Genomic DNA, 17,962 nt, shown 5'->3' with positions numbered 1-17,962 from the left:
TGTAAAACTGAATTGAGCAACATCTGGTCCCCTATTATTTAACTGTGCTTCAGTTCAGTTGATGTAATCGAGGGAAAAAGTTGTTGCTGATTAGATTTGTCATGGTTTTCAACAACAAGCCATAACAGCACGGCTGTTTGATTTGAAGTCTATTTGACAGGCAAGCGGGGGGAAAAAAAGCCAGGATGATGCATCGTTTTAAGAAGAAGAAGAAAATAAAATAAAGCCAGACAAAACCTTTTTTGAAATATCAATACCGTATAATTTCTAAGGCGCTTGATATAGTGCTCTGTTCAGAGAGTATAAAAGACGCTCTTTCTCTTTCTCTGCTCCACCAGCGCAGTGGGAGGCTGTTGAGAGATTATAAGAGCCTCCCTTTCTCTGCTCCACCAGCACAGAGCAGAGGGAGGCTGTTGAGAGATTATAAGAGCCTCCCTTTCTCTTTCTCTCTCTGCTCCACCAGCGCAGAGGGAGGCTGTTGAGAGATTATAAGAGCCTCCCTTTCTCTTTCTCTCTCTGCTCCACCAGCGCAGAGGGAGGCTGTTGAGAGATTATAAGAGCCTCCCTTTCTCTTTCTCTCTCTGCTCCACCAGCGCAGAGGGAGGCTGTTCAGAGATTATAGACTCAATCTTTCTCTGCTCCACCAGCACAGAGCAGAGGGAGGCTGTTCACAGAGTATAAGAGCCTCCCTTTCTCTTTCTCTCTTTCTCTGCTCCACCAGCGCAGAGGGAGGCTGTTCAGAGAGTATAAGAGCCTCCCTTTCTCTTTCTCTGCTCCACCAGCACAGAGGGAGGCTGTTCAGAGAGTATAAGAGCCTCCCTTTCTCTTTCTCTGCTCCACCAGCACAGAGGGAGGCTGTTCAGAGATTTTATGAGCCTGAAAATATTTTGCTCGTATTTTATATTTCAAGTTAGAATTTCTTTCAAGTTCTACGAGTAGTATTTCTTTCATTTTGTTTCCAGTATTTATTTATTTAACTCTAAAAGGCTAATTTATTTAATACTATCACTCAGCTTTAAGGCTTATGTACCTCGGGGTTTGACGAACAGCCTGTTTTTTTTTCAAGAAAAACTTATTTGGATAAACGTCACTTTAAGTCTCAACATGTCTGTAAATATAGATAAAGAAAGCTTAAAACACACACAGTCTCGCGGGCCGTTTTTGAAATCTGCTCGTGACGTTCTGGGCGTTCGGTTTCCAACCGTCAAACCAGTCCGCGCTTTTTAATACAGAACAAAAATGAAACCAGACGTAAACACTTACCACCTTCCTGCAGTTACAGTTCAACTTCAATATTCAGTGAGGTAAGTATTATTTTTTTTTATTCGTTAATTTAGTTATTTATTTGACAGATTCCGTGTTTCACGTCGAAGTGCTCATGAGTGAAGGAAAGCTAACAAAATGAGAGTCTGTTTAGAGAATCATAAACCAATTAGAAAACGTTTTAATACCATCAGCCAATCAGCTTCCAGCTCTAGCGGTCTTCTATCGTAGTTTCAGACGGTTTAAAATGGATCCGCGGCGGTACACCTCCGTTCAAATCTGGTACGTTATGCTCTTTTGGGTCTTTTACATCTTTTTAAATTTAATTTATCATATTTTCTAGTCTTTTACATCGTGTGTACTCTAATGTATCATGTTTTTCCACCATTAAGAAAATAGTATGCAGATATTTATGCCATACCCTTGGTCTTGATACATTTTTTCAATAGTGCAACTCTGCGGTGGACTTCTCATTTTGTCTTGTCCGTCGTGAATTTCTTTTTCTTTTTAGAGAAATTGAAATAGTTTATGAGTTATTTAAAGAATAATGACCCACACACAAACCGGTAAAAAATAACATTTGAATTTTAATATGGAACAAAAAAAAAAAAGAGATCGAACAAACACAGGCTTTTTTTTTTTCTTCACAATGGGATCAAACACACAGAATCACAAATATAATCAGATTCAAGAGACAGGACCTTCGTAAGGTTTTTTAAACGATAAACGACAACGTATCGCCCTTTCACTTTCCCCAAATTTAAGGCCAATTAAATATTACATATACATCACTGATGTTAAAAAGTACAAACCCAAACTATAAGCATAATTCATTATCTTAACCTCTTATGTGTATGTATTTTTTATTAGTAGCCAATAAAATGTTTATACTTTAACATAAAAACATCACTATTTTAGTTTCAGAATCAGAATCTATTCATTGTTAAAACTTGCTATAAATGGTATAGAATCCATAACGGACCCCTAAATTTAAAAAGCAATGTTCATTACAATATTTGAATACTTGTTCCATCACCAATAATTGATAGACAGATAGATTGATTGAACGTGGCAATTGTCCTGGCCCTTGAATCACACATTGCTTTAAAATAATAATAATAATAATAATAATAATAATAATAATAATAATAATAATAATAATAATAAATAAAAAATACATACAGAAGAAGACCAACACTTACACAAATGTTATAGAAGGGAGAAACACAGCAATTATGAAACAGAAACACTGAGAGAGACGCACACACACAGAGACATGTGCAAGCTTTCAGCACATACTAAAAGACATTTTGCATAACACATGTATCAGTAACTGCTGTCTGCAACTTTATACAGCAACCAGCATGCAAACATTTTAAATGGTCTCCGTTATATTTTTTATTATCCTTTTTTTTTAAAAAAAAAGATTTTAAATATTAATATTATACTGTACGTGAATAAATAAATAATAAAAACACTTTTTTTTTCTTACCCACCCATTTATTTTTGTGTACATACATACATACATACAATACAGTATTCGGAAATAATAAGGGTTTGTTAACGAATCAGAGCTCAGAATTGAGTCCCTTAATATTAATATCATACTTCAAATTTTTGTAGGTTAACACATGACACACACACACAGGCTGGGGGATGTATTTCATTTTTCTGAAGGAAAAGTTCAAAGGTTCCAGAGATCATTTACATAATTCATTTTTGTACAGCTTCCCCCTCCCCAAATATATCCCATGAATATTACAACTGTCACAGTGCTGTATGAAAATGACAACCAGCTCATTTCCTTAGACACCATTCCCATTTGCACCAGAGGTTATTATAAAATCTATAGTGTTAGTCTGGACACAAAATAAAAACCTAACGAAACTGACGGGTAACCTTCAGCAAATTGATCAATTCTGCCTTGTTTTTTTTTTTTTGTTTTTTTTAAAGAATAAATTCTTGCTCTAATATTTATAAGCAATGAAGCAATAATAACAGAAACAGAGAATCATACAGAACACATTATAGGAAATTTAATATCTGGAAAATATAGATGATCTACCCCAATGAACACACTAACACTTCTTATAGGGGTCACATATACTATAGCCCCCCCTGGTGGCTGCCCACAACTGACTTTATCTCCTTGCATATATATATATATATATATAGAGAGAGAGAGAGAGAGAGATCGAGATATATATATAGATAGATAGATATAGATGTATTTTTATTTACTTGTTCTGTACAGTATGTCCTAACATTTCACAAGAGACGCTGCTCAAAACATGCACAATGCACTATTATAGATCAGGTAGGGGGCAACCAGTAGGAGTGGGGTATGGTATTATGGGGGCTGTTCTTGATCTTGGTGCTGTGGTTTTTTTACAGGGTCTTTTTTTTCCCCCTCGCAGGATCTTTACAAAGTCAGTTAGCAGTCCGCTGTTTTGCATAGCCTCCCTTTCACCACACAGATTTCTTTGTGACCTTTGAGGGGGGATTTTGGAGAGGGGCTTCCCAGGTTTGTAGCTTGAGAACCTCAGTGTCCCAATTGGGAAATTGAACCCGGGTTCCCAGAGGCACTGATTGAAAGGACAAGGGTCTGGTCGGGTGGGAGATTACAAAAAAAAAGAAATATTTACAAGGGCAGTTGTTTCACGTTGAATTGAATTACCACCGGGGGCGTAATTGCAGGACGTGAACTGTGTCTATTGCCATGTTCTTATTTTCCATGTGCAAATACAAAGCAGACCCACTGCATTTGGTTAATTATAAGTCCTAAATCAAATCAAGCAGACTAATGCACAGGCTCCCTACGTAGACAGAAGCTACACTGATATATTATTATTATTATTATTATTATTATTATTATTTATTTCTTAGCCGACGCCCTTATCCAAGGCGACTTACAATTGTTACAAGATATCACATTATTTTCACATACAATTACCCATTTATACAGTTGGGTTTTTACTGGAGCAATCTAGGTAAAGTACCTTGCTCAAGGGTACAGCAGGAGTGTCCCCCACCTGGGATTGAACCCACGACCCTCCGGTCAAGAGTCCAGAGCCCTAACCACTACTCCACACTGCTGCCCTATTATAAAATCAATGCTCTATTTTTGCGTCAACCGTAATACAATACACCGCCCTGCACGTTTCAATAGCACGCTGTAATAGAATTCAGTGACAATGCATATTTCAACAGAATAGTTTTTTTTTTCTTTAACCTGCTGTTGAGCAGATATATTTTTTTCAATTGCCTTTTGCTGTAAGTGTGATTTGAAAATAAATTAAAGTGCAAAGACACTTGTACAATGAATGAAGCATCTGCAGCATTGCAACTGGAGATTCAATCTTTAGCTGTAATGGGTTGCAATACGGTCTGTTTACTGCAGGAAAAAAAAAGATAATCTGTTTCTTAATTTGGAATCACATTACAGCTGCCCAAGATATACACAAGGCAGGCTAGTAAGATGCTAGCTGTCAAGGACATAAATACCACAATAGAAATGTCAGGATCATGATGTGTTAGGTTGCCATTTTCTTTAACCAAACCAAACAGCTTTGAATGAATGTTTGACACGCTGCGGGTAAAATGCAAAACATAAAACAGAAACGAATCTACCGGTCGAGAGAGGCTTGTTTGAGGGCTGAGTTTGAGCTGAGTTTGAGCTGGCTTAGATTACAAGTGAAATCCTAAGGGTGCTTCCTCCAGTCCAGGGCAGACAGTTAATATGGGAGAGCTGTACGGTTTTATGCAAGCAGCGATCCATTAGTAGTGCAGGTTAAACGGTGCAATAAAAAAATGACAGAAAAATTAAACCACAGACTTGACATCCCAGAGGAAATCAGCATATGATTTTGTTTTATGTCTCTTTTTTAGCGAAATGTTAAAGACCTTGACAGCATAACATTAGCGATCTCAATTTAGGAATGTGGATGATGAGAGCAGGTCTAGTTTACAGCATTAAGTTTAGTTCTCTGACACCCGGTTCTATTCAAGCGAAATAATTAAGCATAATAGCATAGCTCTAGCCGAACGCAGGCATATTTGTCCAGTCAGTGCAACAGTAATTGGTTGCAATTAGTTTACACACATTCGCACAAACGTATCCACAGATCGCTTCACGGAATATAACCAAACTGTGAATCCAGTAGAAAGGTGCTGAATGCCGTGGTATGATCAACAGCTTCATAGAAATGCATTTTACAACATACGTCCAATTTCCTGGATTCAATGTGGTGACTGGGCATTCAAATGCATGAAGCTTGAATGAATGTTCAGTGAATGCCTTCAGAGTGGGATTAATCAAAGCGGGTCCTGCAAGAATCTATCTGGAACTGAAATGGGTTTTTGATAGATGCCATAAGTAATTCTAATTCGCACATTGTGTATGTATCGTACTGTCACCCGCAGCGGATTACTCTGTACAGCGTTTCTTATCTGTAGCTCCTGAAGTGAAAACAATATACCTCATTGCACTTGAGACGGTACGGAGAACTAGGCTGATCCCACGACTTAATGGCGTGTTAAAATAATCAAATCTCTTCAGCCTGGAAAAAGTGTGGATTCGATCACATTTTTTAAAAATCCTCAATGGTTTGTTAACCTAAGTGACTATTTCATATTTAGGACAGAGAATAGGGCGCCACTGCATGCACTGTATGGAAGCAGAGGACAAGTTTAGAAACAGAAGGTAGAAAAAAAACTTTGTTTTTAAGAGTTAAACATTCTTGGAATACCCTAGTAAGTGGATAAGTAACATCTAAAACACTATGAAATAAAAAAAAGAAAATATTGATTCTGTCTTTTTAATCTCCCTTAGAGGTTTAAAGTGCGTTTAGGAGGCTGAGTGGTTCCAGCAGTTAGAGAAAGAGGTCTTGTTACCAGGAGGTTCAAATCCCGGCTCAGCTACTGACTCACTGTGTTTGTGGGACCCTGAGCAAGTGACTGAACCTCCTTGTGCTCCGTCCTGCGGATGAGACGTAAAACAAACGAGCTCCTATTGGAAGTGACTGCAGCAGCAGCAGCAGTTGATGATGTAGCAGAGTTCACCTACTTAGTCTCTAAGTCTCTTTGGATAAAAGCGTCCACTAAACGACTAATTCCTAATAAAGAAGGGATGTGCCTCGATGGGTCGTACGGCCTCTTGACGCTCCCAGTTTTTTTCCTGTTCTTTTTCCTTCCCTGTTGTGTGGTTTTTGTTTTTGTTTGATTATTTTATGCTGGCTTTTATACAGCCTCAGCTGGCCGCGTTCAGCAGGCTTGCCGTTGTCATTCTCTGGAGTGCTGCATTATGTGGTCTAATATGTCGACCAGCCAGGGATTATTGTACAACAAGGCTTAACAATAACCAAAGAGCGCGTTGTCTTTCACTTATTGGATTTCCGCTGTGTGGCTGGAAGCCAAAAATGCCATCTAATTTGAAAAATCCAGACACTCTGCAAAGTGCGTTTTCATGCAAAATCTGGAATGGAGATTAATATACACTGTCTGGCCACCTTATTAGGACCTGTATCAAATTCTCCACAAGGCACTGCTGGGATGATAATGTGGACTGGCTAATACTTTAGTTGTACACCGATATCAACTTGTTCACTTCTTTCAATTAAAAATAACACACACATACACATACAGACAGTCATGCACGCACACACATACAGACACGCACGCACACACAAACACGCACACGCACATTTGCATTCCTATATTTGTCAGGACTTCTCATTGACTCTCACTATATTTTTATTACTGTTTCTAACTACAGTCAGACAAAACTCCACACAGGGTGAAAGTCGACAACAAACTAAATATTTTGTCCCTTTTAATTTTATTTTTTGAAGGCATGTTTCGTTCTTAAAAAGGTGTTTTACAAAGTGGGGATGTCCCCACGGCGTCGTTTTCTTCAGGGGTTACTATCTTTGTGGGGACATTTTCTCAAATTATCTCCGGCACATTGATAGTAGTACCTGCCCCCCCACACACACACGCACACTGAATTCTGATAAAAAGCTTCATGGTTAAAAAGTTACTCATCAGTCAGTACTTTTGCAACTTTTCTCTGGATACTCAAGTTGCTCATCCGGAAATTCTATGTTTAGAATGTGTTTTACGTTGCTCTTGGCTGTCTGTGTGTTGGGGCTGCCAAGCGTTTAAAAAGCTTTTAAAAGGTTCAGTTTAACGTCAGAACTGACTCTGATTATAGGTTATATTGTAGTCTGCTAACCATCTCACAGTGCTAAAAGCACCATCATAGAATATTCTGTGCAGTGTCTCTTGAGCTTGCTTTGACACAGAGTACAATTATTCCTGGTATACATAGACTGCTCCTGTCTCCTAGCAGCAAGACGCAATGACTAAAAATATACCTATCTATCTATCTTTCTGTAAAGGATTTGTACATATATTTAGAAGCTTAGTAACTACCTATGAAAATGAGCTTTTAGCTACATTTGGATATAATGCATCATATGACATGTTAAATTAAATAAATAAAAAATAAAATAGGGCTGTATCTCAAATCACCAATTCATTTGTTCTGGAAATGTATAAAAGCTGTATCTCAAATCAGCTCAGTGACTAACCGTTATGCTGCATTACTGGTAAAATCTGCAGAGAAATCTTAAACCAGGGAATTAGACTAAATCAAGCTGACAAATGGATTGACTGTTGCCTTCATTGTTATGTAGACGAATGTTGAGCCGATGAAGCTTCTGTGCTTTCTTCTAAGCTTCCTTTCTAATTGATTATAACTGATCTCACCTGTTAAAAGCACATACAGCCAGGGGGGTGCAGGGTCACCTCCTGACTGTGTGAAGTCAGGCATTCTTCCCTGGGGATTCTGGAAGGAACGTCGCGTTGGGTTAGGGAAGCAAAACCGGCAGGGACTGTCTCTCCTTGTCACGCAACAGAAGACCGTACCGGCCAGGTGCCCAGCGAGCTCAGAGGGGACACCTGCAGGGCTTGACCTCCAGAGACCGGTAGCTCGCTGACCTCCGCTCTGGAGTTCCTGGGTGTGGAAGAGGAAGCTGGCTCGGTCGCGGGATCAGAGGACGCCCGCTGAACCTTCCGGTCTCATGAGCTGTGTGGGTATTCGCTGCGGTGAGGGGGACAAATAAATCGGACATTCTAAATTGGGGTGAAAAGCAGATGTAAAATAATTGGGCACTCCATTAAAAAAAAAGAAATTATTATATACAAATGTTGCCTTGAATGTGCACTATGCTTGTCTATTCCGGACTAAATTAACAAAATACACTCCTTATACATATGATACGTACTAGTCAAGGATGGTAGCGAACGAAAAACCAAGACAGAGAGAGATGTTCTTTCCATTGAGTGAGAGTAAATGTTAAGAATTGCCTCTGCTTGACAGATTGCAATGAGAAGAGATGTGCAGCAAGTCTATGTACAGCCTGCATAACGGAGATGATTAATCACTGCAGCCTAGCGTGCCAGAAGAGAAAGAAGACAGGTTTGGAGTCTTCTGACATATAGTCGGAAGAAAGTAGATTCAGCTGTTTAAAGCAAGCTGAGAAGTTCTGAAACTTTAAAAAAAACAGGGACTGACAGATCGTATAATCTACGGGGGTGATCTGAAAATAAATACAGATTTAAACTGATAATAGCTATATTTGTTTATTTATATACATGTTTTTTTTGGTCTATTTTATCCCCAGTCTTTCTACCCAATATGTGATCCACTTGCCAATCTGTCATACCAGTCTCCTCTTAACCAAACTAATCAGTGGATGTAACTCAAGGTACAGCCTGCAAAGTCTCTGTCTGACCAGTAGGGGTCGCTAAACTTATTCCCAGACCATTTTTCTCCCCAAACCCCAAAAGCCAATGCAGCACCTCCTTTCCCTGCCAAGAACCACAGCTCGGCGCAGACAGGATTCAAACCACACTTGCATGACTCACCTTGCACTCCAGTGCTTTACTGGGGACCCCTGTATGTACTATATATAATGCAGATGGGAAATGCAGAGAGTGTCCATTATGGCAAACCACTATTAGCATCTGCGAGCCAATTGAATCATCCCAGAGATAAAGGGAGGGGAGAGATGCAAAAGCAGCTCCTATTGGCTGCCTTCCCGTGGTTACCATGGCAATTTGGAATGGTATTGGTGCCAGAGGGGCTGCACTGTTGGTCCCAACAGTTCCCGGTTCGACATCTTAAATCCGTGTCAGTCCTGCAATACCCTAAGATTCGTTCTTTCAATCCCGTGGTCTGAAAACCTTGGTCTGCAGCTCTGTAGAGAAGGGAAAATCGGGGGCAGGCAGCAGAGGCTTGCAGAAAGTCCTAGTGCCAGCTTTTGCAGATTTAAAAAGAAGAAGCAGGACAGAAAATCAAACCGCCCACACACTACTTTATACAGTATCCCTTACCGCGGATTGAACATGCTTTGAGTTGACAGAGCAGAATGCAGCAGAAAAACAGGGCTGGCATATATATATAGAGAAGGAAGAAGCTGCTCAAACTGAGAAAGATTATGTGTCTTACAAGAAGAGACGACCTACACACAGCACATAAGCATTACTATTACATGTATTATTATTATTGTTATTATTATTATTATTATTATTATTATCATTAATAACTAGTCGTTGAGCAGATGCTTTTATCGAAAGCGACGTACAGAGACTAGGAGGTGAATCATCAGCTGCTGCTGCAGAGTCACTTCCAATAGCTTATTATAAAATCCCCAAGTCTATTCCGTGCACAGGATCTGTACAAGGATACGCATTTTGGCAACTATGATTGGTTGATTTCTTACATTTAGAATTGGTATTTAAAAAAAAAAAAATCAAGGGATGTGTCCAGGAAATAATGGTGGATCCCAATTGGTTAGACCCATACCCCGCCCCTTTGCCCTTCATCAATGACCATTAACAGAAGACAACAAGTGGTGCCACTTCTTGCAGACTCTATTTGGAACCTTGGACTGTGTCAGCAATGCATTCCTCACCATTCAGCCTTACATGTCCCCACACCTTAGCGCACAGAACCACGACCTGCCTTGTGTTTTGCCTAGGTTTTCACAGGACACAGATTGAAAGAGCACAAGATACTGTAGAGATCTCGAGTCACACAAATGGATACCATGAACGTGCAAGTCAACAAAAGTTTGAAATCTAGGGCGTAGCTTTAAAACGTCCTTTAGATTTGATCGTGGACAGCCAAATGATCACAGTTTGGAACAAGAAGAGAAAGTATCTTCACTCCATAAAGGTATCATCTGGCACAGCATTGTATCTAGTTGTTACTTTGTACAACAGACTTGCCCCGTTGGACATAGCAGCAATCCTTCTCCATGGTGGATGAACAAACGAACAAATGAATGAAAAATGCGCATACATATTCCCAGCTTTTTCATGTTTTTTTTTCCATGGAATCCAAACTATAAATAAATACCGAACAACTTGTCGTCTTGTCTCCCAGAAGGAAAAAAGCTAAAAAAAAAAAATATTCAAACAACAAAAAGAAAAAGGTCCTCTCTTGGAGGGAGAAGAGGGAAAATAATCCATTTTTTTTTGTTAAGTCATCCAGGATTTTCACAGTCAAACAACAAAGTTATCCAGTCCGTCCCTGCTCTGTCATGGGTTTGACATAAAGACAAAAACACACCTACAGCAAAAATCAAGAAGAACGACTTGGTCGTTCCTTGTTCAGTCTATGACCTTTAGTTCGCCACCATTGAGTGTGTGTGTGTTTTTGTGTGTGGTCAACCCAAGCCATGGTCAACAAGATGGTCAATGATATTTGTCCATGGACTCACCAGAGGTGGAGATGGTCAAAACGAACAGGAAACAGGCAGAAGGGAAAAACAACGGGAGAAGTTGATTAGAATCCAGGGATGTGACAGTAAGCCTCCAGAGAAGACAGCAGGATGTACATGAACCACAGGCAGATAAAGAACATGGTGGTCAGGACCTTGGCAGTCCTGGGCCCGCCCAGCTCGCCGTTGATAGGGGCCCTCCTTCGGTACATGAGGATCGCCACACTGAAGAAGGCGAAGATGGTGAAGACGGTGACGGAGAAGGCCAGGCTGCCCGGGTTCACCCTGAAGGGTTGCCCGTTGCTCTTCCAGTAGATGGCGGCGATAGTCCAGGCCACTCCGATTCCCAGGAACACGTTGACTGCATTGCTGCCCGTCACGTTGCCGATGGACGCGTCCGCGTATTGGTCCTGGATTGCGGCTACTTTGCTGGCGAACGTATCTGCAAAGGAGGGAAGAAAGTGTGTCACAAAAATATAAAACAGTACTGCGGTTTCTTCCATCAAGGAGGACGGGTGAGTCATTTACAGCTAACCTCATGATTGAAATAACCAGACAAAAAGCTAAATTCAGATTTTTTTTCTTAGACCGCGCTGCTGCATCTGCATAGCAATGCAATTTTGGAAACAGTGTGTGTCCCAGTCATTCTGTCTTTGGATTTGAATGAATGCAAAAATCCAACAAGCCTGATTCCTGTAAAACAAAAATCACTCGGCAGCCCTGAAAAGGATAAGTTAGATCTCTCAGCACTTTTATAAAAGATGTCATTGTTTGTTTGTTTTTCTGTAACACTACGTAGATGCAATGGCCAAAATAAGTTGGCCCAATGGCCTCTCGGTTTGTGGTCTTATTAGAGAGATTAATTTAGCATTGAGATGGCTGTGACTGCAGATGGTGGCCTTAATACTGAATACAGGGGTGACATAAATAGAGGGCAAGCAGTATTTGGAAATCCATAGGGCTGTATTAAATTGTAGGTTGTTCTAACTAAAGACTTCAATAGCTACAGAGTTGGCCCTAATTGTGAAGTTGTCTTTTTACTGGCCCTAAAGCGAGGTTTTAACAAATTGGAAGTAATAATATAAAAAGCACATCTGTAGTACATAAACCCTGAAAGCCTTTCTGTCTTCTTAACGGCTGTCGTTTGTTTAATAGAATTGATTCTTTGGAGCGCTTGACAAGTGTTTTTTTTTCAGTTGCTGCCTCTGCGATTAATTACAGAACAGTCACACTCTGCCTAAACTAGTAAACATCAAACTCAGACCCAGGGGTGAAACACGCTTTGTTACTTTGAAACTGGCAGCGTCCCACAACCTGTAGCAACGATGCACTAGAAACAGAAGGGAAGGGGCCGAAGAAATGAAAGTGCAAACCTTTTACTTTTACTCATGAGGTCATCAAAATGTAAGTAACTGTTCAAGGAATGTTTTGTGAAGGACTGTTTTTTTTTTAAACTATAAATCCTGTTTTGATCAATCAAATCAGTCTTTGTCAATGGAATCAGTTTTGCAACTTTTTAGGTTGACTGCAAATTTTTTTAAAACTAAGAAAATATAATTTGTTACAAAAAAACCTAATCTCATCTGCAGCTATGGGGCCCTTTATTCTAACCCACATGGAACTCCCCCCTGAATTAGCCTGTATAATACGCTTGGGGTTGCACAGAACAGTGTCACAGTCAATGAAGCTCCGATACCTGAAATTCAATTAAAAATATTCCATATTCAGACGCTTAGTCGGCACTTTGCTCAACTCCCTTCCTGTTTTTACATTTCCCTTATTACTATGTTGTTTGCAATAACTGTGAGTGGTTCTGGTGCTCGCTGTGTCTATACTGTGTGTGTAGAGTAGGTGGAGCTGACATGGAAGGTCACATCGCCACATAGTTTGAGTGGAATGAAGGAGGCTGTTTGTTCAGAGAAAGCAGATTTTGAGAAAAAATAACAACTCAATATATAGTGGAAGAACTGATTGCAAAACACCAGACACATTTAAAAGGACATTTTGAAGCCACTCACTCTTGAAATTACCACGTTGAGACGGTAAATATTAACGCTTGCAACAGAAATCTGTTTCGTTGCGATGCTGCATGCCCATCTGATTGAGTTGCGCTTAAACGGACAAAAACCTCCGATGTATTTAAAAAAAACCTTTGTTACCCCCTCTCCAGCCTTCATCCTCTCCCTCGTTCACCTGCTGGCCTATTTTAACTGGAAGCTCCATTTTAAACCCTGTGCAGCCATCCTTCCACTTGATTCCCTGTGACCTTGAAGGAAGTTTACGGGTCAACGCTCCAGCTAAAGTGTCCTCTAGCATCTCCTGCAATCCGCCTGTCAGCTCAGCCCAGTTGATCTCCTAGGTAGGAAGGGCCCCCAAATGAAACGAAACAGACGAGTGCAATTGAATAAAATCAGCCTGCATTCGCTCATGCTAACAGGCAGATAACCGTATGAGGCAGAAGAGAGAGGCAAGTTCGCAGAGCGAACCGGTGGAATTTGTTTTATTTGTTTATTTTTTTGTGCCCCATTACCAGGTGACTTGTCAAAATCCCGCTAAACGAGAAACGGCAGCCGTGAAGCGCTTCAAATCCCCTGCTGCTGGCTGGCTGGCTGTCAGACGGAAATCAGTTTGACAGGGGAGAGTAAAAGCAATCAGCCTGCTGGAAACAGCTAAATGTAGTCTGGGAAGGCAGCTTGTTCTAAAAATTCACGCATTTTACAGCCGACAAACTGAGTAGTAAAGAAATGCATGTTTTGGGTTAAAGGTGATCAGAAGAGATTCTGCCCATCATTAATTCATATTGTGTTCATAAACATTTTGGACGATTTACTATGATTTCTGGTAAGCTTTGCACTTGTGATCGCCGCATCTCCCGACAGAAGAAAAAAAAATATCACTCGTCTAGCTTTCTGTCTATCTGACTTTACTTTCGTTTTGAAAGTATATGAAACCATCCCTGATTGGTTGTAGGAGATGTCAGTCATTTGGTAAGCAACCAATGGTTGTTTAAGACAGCTTAAAATGGGTGTCTAACATCACCGTTACATCATCGTTCACGTATGAACGATTTCTAGCGAGGCCGTAGCGGAAGGGTTACAGGTTAACCAGAAGAGATTCTGCTCATCATGAATTATGCCCGAGTCGCTTTAATACAATGCGTTGGGATATGCCGTGGGTGTAACCCATGACATAGGCAGGGTCAGCTAATCACAACAGAGTAAAGTAATCCTCACTGGGATCCAGGCCTGGTTATAACTAAAGACTTCCGCCACCCAAGAAACCGCCCGTACCTGGCACTGAGGTTCCGAGAGCCACGAACACCACGGCGGTGACCGAGTCCTTGAGCCCCACGGTGCAGCCGAAGTGTGAAGCCAGGTCCCCGGTGACGGCGGTCAGCACTCCGATGAGGGAGATGGAAACGATGAAGCAGGCCCAGCCGTTCCAGTACTCCGTGGGGGGCACGAAGGCGAACAGGACCTTCCAGAAGACCGTGAGGAAGTGCATGATGTAATCGAAGCAGGACGGGAGCCGCTCCTCCCCGCTCTCCTCTTCATCATCGTCACCTGAGCCGAGAGGAGACAGGTATTACTGAACCCTGCCGAGAGATCGGCTGCATCCCTTACAAAAGTTTCCTGTGGTATTTTTGCAGTTCCCTCCCCCATGCTTTTCCCCATATGCATTTGCCACAGTTTCACATGTTTATAAATAAGCTTTATCATACCACACTATTTTTTTTTTACCATGCTTTCCTATGCTTTATTACACTTTGCTGTGCTTTTACTATGGGAAACTTTTCTAAGGGATCAATCACAGAACTGCTCTTCAGTTCTGATCACCTGGCATATCATTTGAGGACAGGCTACTTTTAAAATGTGTTGCAGCATTTCTAACTGGCAAATCTGCCTGTTATTTAAATTTTCTCTTTGACGATACTGTCACGATAACTTGCTCTAATTTCGTTATAATGCAATGTATCAAAATGACATAAATACAGCTTGTGTTCTGATTTTTTTTCAAAAGAAAATATTTTTGTGCTTCCGTCCATCTGAAACCGCATGCTTCCCAATCATGTGACTACCGGTTTCTAAAGCCAGCAGTCGCTTTTGTATTTGACTGTCCGTCTATTCGCCCCTACCCCTTGGCAACACGAACTAGATTTGTCAAAGTGTCTTTATACCTGTTGATCTGCAAATTTGGATGAAGTATCCCTTTTTTGTTTTTTTTCTGGCAATACACTGCGACCGCATCTATAAAACAAAACTCAAGCTGGCAAACACTGCTGTGCTCTTTCCTGGTCTAATTCATATCTAGCCTCCCCCTCCCCAAGTTGTAGTTTTCACACTGGAAGGACAGGAAGCCAGGCAGATGCTCAGTAAGGCAGGTGTCAGATGGCTGAGCGAGGCAGTTTGTGCGATTACACTAATCACTATGTGTGTGCGATAGCTGCAGATTCACGTCCGGCAGACTTCTTGCTGTCTGCAGACGTCACCAGTCTTGAACCGTTTTGTATTCACTTCCTGGCTAAGAGAAAAGGGAGAATTAACATCCAGTCATCCTCTGGTCATCCCTTCCTTTCCAATAATAATGCAGCTGATTTGATAGAGACCTCATTAGATTGTGGTTTTAATTGATGGCTATTACCGGTATGTCATTTTCATGGTCTGCAGTTTCTTCTCAAAACAGATTCGAGAGCGACTCAAGCATCACGAGGAGGAAACTGACAATTTGGATGACCGGATCCAGCTTGTCAGTACATTTTCAAAACCCTGTCTGGTGCACCTACCTCATTGCAAAAATCAGTTAGCATCATTTTATTTGTGGGACACACACGTCCCTTAAAGGGGTCAAGTTTTGTAAATAGCGCCCGAGGTCTTAGAATCTGAGCGAGCGGAACACCTGGCCATTCTGAGGTGTGCTTGGAATGATGTCATTGTTGTGGGCCTGCCTAGGCTGTCTGTTGCCTTGGTAGCACGCTCACCTGCGCTCACGGTAACGGCGTTAACAAACTGCTCCCTCCAGCTGCTGCTCCCCACCACCAGGGCCAGGTTAGTCTTCTTGATCAGCTTGTCCACTGTACTCTGTGATACACACACAGATACACACACACAGCCAGTCAGCAACCAACGGAACAACAGGCAGGTAATAAATCAACAGCATTCGCTGCATTGAGAAAGCAAGAAAGAAAAGCTTTCGAAAGCAACGTTTTACGTCTCATCCGAAGGACGGAGCACAAGGAGGTGAAGTGACTTGCTCAGGGTCTCTCTCTCACACACACACACACACAGGGAGTCAGTGGCTGAGCCGGGATTTGAACCTCCTGGTATCAAGCCCCTTTCTTTATTATTATTATTATTTGTTTATTTAGCAGACGCCTTTATCCAAGGCGACTTACAGAGACTAGGGTGTGTGAACTATGCATCAGCTGCAGAGTCACTTACAACAACGTCTCACCCGAAGGATGGAGCACAAGGAGGTTAAGTGACTTGCACAGGGTCACACAATGAGTCAGTGGCTGAGGTGGGATTTGAACCAGGGACCTCCTGGTTACAAGCCCTTTTCTTTAACCACTGGACCACACAGCCTATATATATATATATATATATATATATATATATATATATATATATATATTCACACACATGAGGCTCCACATAGGACATCAGGGTTAATGATTAATGAATGATTAATTGCACTCAATAAAAGCCACGTCGATGAATAATTGTAACGTGAGGATAGCGGTCAATGCTGCATCTCTAATAAGCCAAGGTGTATAGGGGCTGTTTTTTGCATTGCAAGTAGGGCAATGCAAGTAGGGCAACAGAGCTGTGCTGAGCGCAGAGCAGGCAGGTATCTGCTTGAGACTCCTGTAAAGAACAACAAACCAGATCCTTCCCCCTACAATAATGACGGTGTGCAGAAAGCAAAGTGTTATTCCATTGGGATAAAGAAACTGAAAGGAAGCATTTGAAGGAAAACGGTGGAGATCCTATTCAGATCGTAACTATATATATATATATATATATATATATATATATATATATATATATATATATAATTAGAGGGCATTTTGCAAAGCCTTTAGTTTACTTTGAAATACCCAATATGCATATTTCCAGTTTTTCCTCTCAGCAGGGATTACGGTATACTTTTGAGGGTAACAATCATTGAAAAATATCTCCCCTATTTTGAATTGATATCTTCCTGACTTCCTGAGTTGCTGAAGTTCTAGATAGATCATTCCTAAAGCAGAGAAAAAAAAATCTGAACGACCAGCTGGGCTCTTGTAAGGAAACACGCTGGCTCACTGGCCCAATTTTCTCTCCTCTAAAAACCGAGAGAGAAGGGCAACTAGGCTGATCCCAGGACATGAGCTATGAGGACAGGTTAAAATAATCTCTTCAGCCTAGAAAAAAAGAAGGGAAAGAGGGGACTTGATTGAAGTCTTTAAAACCAGAAACGTGGAAGTTACCTTAAACTCGTAGGACTCCTCAATGACGATCTCCAGTCGGGTGTGTTCACCCAGACTAGGGCAGCCCATCTTGGCAATCTGCTCATCCTCCCCTTCAGTGGAGAAAGGCTTGTTCTCATTGGAGTCTCCTAAAGGGAACACACAGAAAGAAAATCAAATAATCACCAGACGTCTCAGACTGACTCAGACTTTAACCCAGCGAAACACACTGCTCTAACGGAGGCGGGTTTAAAACACAGATGAGATTCCAACTCGGCTTCAACTCCCGCCACCTTGTCCCTCAGCTCTAACCACTAGGCTACACAGTCAGACTTGCAGCCCAAAATGATTATTCGATTACTGGGATCAAGCTCTTCACTGAAGTCAGGCGAGGGTCGCTGCTGTGGATTAGGCTGATTTACCATTATTTATTATTTATTTATTATTATTAATTTCTTAGCAG

The 17,962-nt window shown here is 41.1% G+C and overlaps 1 protein-coding gene across 2 annotated transcripts in view; it reads right to left on the bottom strand.

Moving 5' to 3' along the window:
* Positions 1-1,836: 1,836 nt before the first annotated feature.
* The window catches only part of LOC117967727 (sodium/calcium exchanger 1-like), a 54,326-nt gene continuing 38,200 nt past the window's right edge, over positions 1,837-17,962 (bottom strand). For both annotated transcript variants that reach the window (XM_059015893.1, XM_059015894.1), the window contains 4 exons: positions 17,521-17,648; positions 16,030-16,129; positions 14,342-14,614; positions 1,837-11,493 (listed from right to left, as the gene is read on the bottom strand). In XM_059015893.1, the coding sequence (XP_058871876.1) occupies positions 11,117-11,493; positions 14,342-14,614; positions 16,030-16,129; positions 17,521-17,648 (878 nt within the window). In that variant the 3' untranslated portion in view covers positions 1,837-11,116. The remainder of the gene's footprint in view (positions 11,494-14,341; positions 14,615-16,029; positions 16,130-17,520; positions 17,649-17,962) is intronic.

The sequence above is a fragment of the Acipenser ruthenus genome, chromosome 51 (genome assembly GCF_902713425.1).
Source record: "Acipenser ruthenus chromosome 51, fAciRut3.2 maternal haplotype, whole genome shotgun sequence".
Classification (NCBI taxonomy): Eukaryota; Metazoa; Chordata; class Actinopteri; order Acipenseriformes; family Acipenseridae; genus Acipenser; species Acipenser ruthenus.
Note: the sequence above shows the minus strand (reverse complement) of the source record. Positions and strands in the feature narration are given on the sequence as shown.